The sequence below is a fragment of the Elephas maximus genome, chromosome 22 (genome assembly GCF_024166365.1).
Source record: "Elephas maximus indicus isolate mEleMax1 chromosome 22, mEleMax1 primary haplotype, whole genome shotgun sequence".
NCBI classification, from domain to species: domain Eukaryota; kingdom Metazoa; phylum Chordata; class Mammalia; order Proboscidea; family Elephantidae; genus Elephas; species Elephas maximus.
Window position 1 is genome coordinate 38,236,642 of NC_064840.1, and position 7,587 is coordinate 38,244,228.

Consider the following 7,587-nt stretch of genomic DNA (forward strand, 5'->3'; position numbering starts at 1 on the left):
GAGACCACTAGTATAAAACTCGTGAAAAGGTTTACATACAAAAAGAAACAATCTTTAATGGTTACGAGGGAGCAGAGGGGTGGGGATGGAAATACACTAAATAGACAATAGATATATATACATATATATAATTTGATTTTGTTTTTGTAAATTTTAAGGAGGCATTTTCTCGCTGTACAACATTATGATCGTGTTTCTGGAGTTTTTATTTCTTTTTTCGGCAGCATTTTCGGCCAGTCAAAGAACAGTGGCCTATCTGTTCCTCCTTTGGAAGGCAGCCAAGCACTGCACACCTGCCGCTTCTTATTTTGCAAAAATATTTTTGTAATGCACTTATGAATACTCCTTTACCTGTAATTAAAAATAGAAGACATGGGAAAGTATTAGGAAGCCTTATGGAATTCCTCAAATCTGTTATCTTTCTTTTATTCTCTCATTTCTTTTCCTTTTTTGTGTAAAATAAAAGGTAGAACTAAGCAGCCTATCAATGTTTCTATGGGCTACAACTCAGCTGTGAAATTGCAGTGGCATTGGGGAAGTGGTGTGACCACCAGAACCTTTCATATGAATAGACACACAGAGAGAGGCTATGGGCTACAGTGCTCCTCCAAGCCTTCTAAGTGACCCAAAGACTCTAACTTCTAACCACTAAACATAATAAAATGGAAGCCTGTGATTCCCTTCTCAGATAAAGTCAATCATTCCTTTTGATATGAATTTTTTTTAACACTTTCCTATATCTCATTTTCAGGTATGCAGTTTTCCCATGAAGTAATGGGTGAAGACATAGAGTTTATAAGCTATTTTTTCTCTTAAGAGTGGCTGCTGAGAAAAGACTGTGAATGCTTCTTTAAGGTTCTTGTCCAAAAAAAAAAATCCAAGGATACCTAGTTCTCATACAAAACCTTTACTTGATCTAAAGTCTCCTGAAGGATGGAGAGGGACTGAGTCTGTATTGCACATTCTCAATTCTTTCAGCCTTCTTATTTCCCAGGCCCATCTTACCTGGAACAGACATCGAGAACAAGAAGAGCAATGCAAGTAGAAGATAATGGATTCTCATAGCTGACAGGCTTCACAGCAAGCTGAGACTGGAGCAAAAGATGTGCTTGTACACTTTATAAAGGTTCCCACACACAGCCCTAGGCAGAAGTAAGCAGCAGCTGTGATGTTTGTAATATTATAGTGATGACATTATGACATATTTCCTGATGCTTCATACAAATGTCTCTCAGAACACACCCAATTACCCTGTATTACAAACCTAATGAATGAAGTAAAGCTGAGCATAGACATATGGCTCCCCTGAACTCTTCTAGGTTTCAGTGTCTTGCCCATGTCTGGTTCAGATATAGTAGCAGATATAGGTAGCGCTGGTGTGGACCGGGTCTGTCTACTTTTGGGAGTGATCCCAGAGCATGTAGGGCTGACTATGTTTCTTTTAAACTTTTCACTCCTGCCTTCTTTCCAAAGTGCTGTGTAAGTCTGAGGTCCCCCTGGAAACCAAAACCCTGGACATATTCAGAATCTGGGAATAAACTAGGGCTGGGCCATTCACTGAGCCTGTACTTTGACTCTCAGACAAAGTGAGAGTCAGGCTGTGAGAAAGGGGGAGATGGGCTATATTCAGGAGCCTCTGATCTCATGATCTTTGGGCTATGATGGGGTGCCATAACTTGAGTGAAACTTGTATTATTCTTCATCATTGTTCAAAAACTACCAAATTTATGAGTCAGGAAAATGTCTCATTTTACTTCATCACAGAAAGAGAATGTTGGGAGGATATATTTAATAGACAGGCTTCTCCTCCTTGTTGATGACACTCCCTATCCAAATGAAGGGTTTAAGAAGGTATATTTAAAACCTCAGGTTACTCATGCCTCATGAGCATTCAAGGAAGTCCAGGGATCAGGTGACCTCCACAGAATATAGATTGAATGTTTAGAGGGACATCTGTTTATTTTTTTTTTATTATTATTAGCCTTCGTTGTTAATTTTTTTTTTTTTTTAACATTGAAGACTAATTTAAAAAAAAGCAGTTGTCTCTGTTAAGGGCTCTGGTGGCACAGCAGTTAAAGTGCTTGGCTGCTAATGGAAAAGCTGGCAGTTCAAATTCACCAGGCTCTGTAGGAGGAAGATTTAGTAATCTGCTTCAGTAAATTCTACTCTGTCCTATATGATCACTATGAGTAGGAATCGACTCAATGGCAGCAGCAATATTTTTTTTTTGCAATGTTAAGGAATCCAGAGAATGGTTTACATTTGTTGATAGACTATTTAATTGGGAGATGAAAGCACCTAGCTGGCAGTTATAACGGATCCGTAAAGGGTCGGGGTATGTTAGTCCTAGGAGTATGTTCAGGATACTGGTGCACTCATAGGGTTCAGTAGACAAACACCTCTTATAAAAAGAGACAAGTACTATGGGGCAGTTCTACTCCATCCTATAGAATCGCTACAAGTCAGAATCAACTCAACGGCACTGGGTTTTTTGGGGTATACTATGTACTATGTACTTGGGTGTAGGTGGGGTGGGGGGTGGAGGGTGGTGAGACATAAACCAGGACTAGTCACAGTTCTTTTTGACAAGGGCTTCACAGTGTAGGTTAAGGGGTATGGGCATACAGTCAAATAACTAATACAGTGTGGATTTTGGTAAGTGTCATAATAAGGGTTCAAGAAAAGGGCTGTGGAAATGTAGAAATAAGTTAATTCATTCTGAAGGGTGAATAAAGTTCAGCAGATTTAAAAAGAAATCAAACATGAGGACAATTCTTATTGAAATCTAAATTTCTTCAAGTTCAGAACTTGAGACATAGCAAAGATATTTTTAAATGGGGTAAGGTGATGAGTGTGGGGTGGGACAGGCATTGAAATTCAGCGGAAGGTTTGTCTTACATAGTGATAAAAATAATCAAAGCACAAATAAATTAAAACATAGAGTTTATTTGCACAGTTATTCTATATGCATATAGTGAGACCATTCTGTTTCTAAAAAAAAAAAAGGCTCAGTGCAGGCTAGTTACAATGAGGTTTTTATATTTCAACTTATTGCTAGTAATTATGCATTGCCATGGACACAGGATCAGACTATGGTTTACAACATAACTTGTGAACATGCAGGATTCCGTACATCTTCTTGGAGAACCGTTTAAATAATTAATGATGTATATTAAAACATAGCTTTTAGTCTAAACTTTGGAATTGCTGTTCTTGAATTGACTACACGTGGGTAATTTTTTAAAGCTCACAATGCTCACAGCAAACATTCTTTAGTAATTAGTTTGTTGTTTGGTTTAAAGATGACTTTCAGAGAACAGTTTCAGTTAAGGTTTATGGTTTAAAGATTACCTCTGGGCAAGGGTTTCAGGTGTGTCATTTTAACTTTATTAAGAATGTCTGAATTCCATAAGAATTTAAAAATCCATCAACAATAGTATAAAAGAGAGGGTGAGAAGGGTGTTGTAAAGGACTACAAACCAGCTCAACCCAGAGCTAGAGTCACCAGGTGATCAGGTCACTGGTGATGGTTTAATTTTCCACGTACTGAATACCCCTCCACAGGTCTAAACTATTCCTTCCAAGATAGGTAGGTGTTTCTAAGACAACATCACTATTTGGTAAGAGTTTCTTTGGGAATAAAACCATTCTTCCTTGTCAGCTAATTTGGAAGCTAGAGATTTTGAATGAGTGTCTGTTGCCCTTTTCAAGTCTGGGTACCTTCCCCAACTCACAAAGACCATTTTGAGGAACATTTGTGTCTTTTTAAAAATATTATAAAATAATACATGTTTATAGTAAAAATTCACACAATACAAAAGTGAGACAATGCTCTTCACCCCTCCTCTATGCCAGGGAACCACTGATAACTGATTTGCATTTTTTTTAATTTATTATAACCCCTTTTATGTCAAAATATTTTTAGCTTCTCAAGTGATAGCAGTTATACTTTTAATGAGCAAATAAATAGGTGCATATGGAGTCTCTCAACACTTAAAATAGCCTGGTGTCTTGCCACTCCCTGACCCTAGGGCTTTGAATCACATGTCTTGGAAATGCAGACCCTGCAACCTTGCATTCCTTGTTCTCAGTTTGCTCCCAACTCTTGCAGTGAGTATTTCTACAGTATTCATTAGGTTGAGAGAAGAAGAGATGCTTCAGATGTTTGTTTTCTGTTCATGTCAGACTTTAATCATTTTATTTTTTAAATTTTGGTTTTAAAATATATATTGCAACAAGGGTTTGACTGCTTCAAATTTTTGGTTCAGAGGCAGAGCTATGTGGAGGAAAGAACACTAGGTTTGTGGTCAGGAGACATCAGTTGAATTCTCAGCCTTATTATTTATTATTCGGATTTACTTGGATAAGTTGCTTAAGCCCTTGTTATTAAAACACCTGACCCATTGTGGTCGAATTGATTCTGACTCACAGTGACCCTGTAGGATGGAGTAGAACTGCCCCAAAGAGTTTCCAAGGAATGGCTGGTGGATTTGAACAGCTAACCTTTTCGTTGACAGCCAAGCTCTTAACTACTGTGCCACCAGGGCTCCTGTAATAACAGAGGACGATATCTTGTTTAGCCCACAGTGGAGTCCTGGGTGGTACAAACTGTTAACACTCGTGGCTGCTAACCAAAAAAGTTGGAGGTTCAATCTGCTCAGAGAAATCTCGGAAGAAAGGCCTAGCCATCTACTGTATTTTTAGACAAATAGGGTACACATTCTATGTTTGTTTGCCAACATGGCTCCCTCCTTCCCCTCCCCAGGTATTTCCATAAGCACAGAATGCTAATTATTTTTATATGTTGTTGTAAAAAAATTAGTATAGGGCGCTTAACAAAAACACCACAGAGGTTGGGGCAGGGAGCCGCTGGCAAACAAAAGTAGAAAGTGCAGGTTGTTTGCTTGTGTAAAAATATGGTACTTTTGAAAATCAGTCATTGAAAACCTAATGGAGCCCAGCTTTACTCTGACATACATGAGTTGTCATGGCTTGGAATCAACTAGATGGCGACCAGTTAGCCCACAGTGAAAGCTCCAAGAAATAATGATGTAAAATTGAGTCGTAAATTGAAAATTACCATAACAGTGTATCATATATATAACACACTGGAAGAAAAAAATGGAGTAGTTAACCATGTCAGGGTAGATGAAGGACTGTGTCATGGGCTCCCAACAAGGGAATCTGGGGTTTCAGCTGTTATCTTTACCTTGGCGTAGTCTAAGTGTGGATCAGTCATTCTCCTTTATAGTCATTTTAATCTTGTCATGACCACCGTTATATAATTTACATAATTTAATAACTAAATATGCAAAGGAAGTCACCTCAATTTTACAGATGAGGTTGATGGCTAGATATTAAGTGACTTATCTTAGGTCACCCAGCTAGTAAATGTTAGAGATGTGAGTTGAAACCAGTAATGACAATCATTTGTCTTTTTACTCTCAGATCCATCCCTTGCCTGCTTCTGCTCTGCTCTGTACTCTTGTGTCAGGAAAAGACAAATTTCAGTGCAGTGAGGCAGAGGCATAATATGCTGACCATGCTATCTAATTTTAATCTGGATTCTAGACTAACAGCTATGTTTTTGAGAAAAAACATGCTTTTACTCGTGATCAAAACCAGAATGTGAAACCACATGCCCAGAGGGTGTCTTAACCAAGTGACCATCTGCACCCCTCAAAATACCTGTGTTCTGAAAGAGTGCTAAGTGCTGCTGCCAGCAAGATATTTTCTCCTTTTTGCAAAATAGACAAACTACATGTAAGCATGTAGTTGTGACTATGATGTAAGCACCCTGTAAAACTATCTGTAGTCAGTAATTATACTATTAACAATCAGTAACCAATCAAAGTGTGATTATTACAATATTCATTGATTTTCCTGTAATTGCCCTCCCTATGGTTTGGTTCTTCTTTTTATCCCATAAGAAAACTTTTATAATGAAACTGCCCTGAGACTACCTGGTTCCATTTTCAAAGGGCTATGTGGTTCCCAATTGCAACTGCTTTAAGCCCTTAATAAACTTCTCTGTTTCAACTTGAAACAGCATTTAAATTTTTTTCTACAACACTATCCAGAATAGGCCAGTTGCCACTGAATCAATTCTGACTCATCATAACCCATGTGTCAGAGTAGAACTGTGCTCCATAAGGTTTTCAGTTACTGATTTTTCAGAAGTAGATCATCAGACCTGTCTCCTGAGGCACCTCTGGATAGACCAAAACCTCCAACCTTTCAGTTAGCAGCGGAGTGTGGTAACCATTTGCACCAAAGAGGGACTCTTCTCTGTATTGTAGGGAACTATAGGCATTTCCCAGGTACCCATGTACCCCTGCCTTCTAGGTATTATATAGATTGGCCAAAGGGAGGCATAAAGTGGGAGACCAGGAATTGGTGAGCAGTCAGGGTATTTCTCTTCCTCTACTTCAAAAGGCATCTCCTTTGTGGCTCAAATTCTTGCCAGGAAGTTATTTCATCCTGCTCCCAATTTCACCAGGCAGGTTCACCAGAAGTCCACCCTCTGCTGAGTGTTTTACTTCCCAGACTTTAGTTATATTGCCTCCTGTCTCTGTCCCTCTAGCCCTAGGAATGATAATGTCTCTCTGTTGTTGCGAATTCTGAGGTGACTCAACATAATTTTGGCTCCTCAGCACTTCTTTCACCTGTGTAGCCAATTTTCTTTATTAAATTACTCCCATTTGAGTCTCCTAAATGGGTTTCTGTTTTCGTTATTGGATTCCAACTCACTTCAAAGTCTATACTTTAAACCATCACACTATTAAAGTTCAGCTAATCCTTCTGCTCCTAATGACATTGCTGTATGATCACCAGCTAGAGTGGATTTTGCCATACACTGCCTTCCTATATACTTTTATCAACATGTTAATATTGGCATAAAGCTGAATCACTGAGAGATGGTATAGTTACCAATTGCTAGCACTTCACACTTTATTGTGGTCCCTTCTTGTTCTCACCAGTGTAGGTATATATGTGAGGCAATTTCTAGCATTTGGACTTTATCTTATCACTATTACTTTAGCTTAATTATTTCTATAGTAAAGACTCTCCAAAAGAATATAAGAAAGGTAAAACAAAAGTTTTCCCTAAAAGGTAACCATAGATTATCTTTCTTTCATGAAGGGCAGCAAACTGTTGGTCTTAGTTGGGAACATCTATAGAAGTATTTCATTTTGTATTAGGCCTCATGGGCATTTAAATTTTTTGTTTCAGTTTAAACTTAGCACTTAGAATCTTGTTTGTCCTGCTTTGTGCATTTATATACTTGCATATTTCCTGAAGACATCTGAGTTTATGACTCCTGCTTTAGAAAATATTGTAAAGTTTATCTAAAGACTATCTAAGGGTATTCTAAAGATTATCTTCTCCTTCAAACCCAAATCAGAAAGAGCCACTGCACAACAAAGGAAAATGGACTAGAAAAAACAGAGCCTTTATTTTGCACTGGGTAACTGAGTTGTTTGTCTCCACTACACCACACCATACCACCTAGGGGTGGACTAATTCATTACACCATCAGGCAGCAAGATGCATTTTTGCATCTTCCAGACATGAACAAACATTGTT

General features: G+C 38.3%; 1 protein-coding gene across 1 annotated transcript; it reads right to left on the reverse strand.

The window, feature by feature from the left end:
• Positions 1-205: 205 nt before the first annotated feature.
• LOC126065894 (beta-defensin 103A-like) lies at positions 206-1,063 on the reverse strand. Its single transcript, XM_049866485.1, has 2 exons — positions 1,006-1,063; positions 206-351 (listed from the first exon to the last, which is right to left on the reverse strand). The coding sequence occupies exons 1-2, from the start codon at positions 1,061-1,063 to the stop codon at positions 206-208; spliced, it is 204 nt and encodes a 67-aa protein (XP_049722442.1).
• Between the last annotated feature and the right edge of the window lie 6,524 nt (positions 1,064-7,587).

Bases quoted from the DNA above. Each gene is read 5' to 3' on its own strand.
- LOC126065894 (XM_049866485.1), bottom strand. From the start codon at position 1,063: ATGAGAATCCATTATCTTCTACTTGCATTGCTCTTCTTGTTCTCGATG. The intron at 352-1,005 runs GTAAGATGGGCC...TTTTAATTACAG, and splicing joins GTTCTCGATGTCTGTTCCAG to GTAAAGGAGTATTCATAAGT.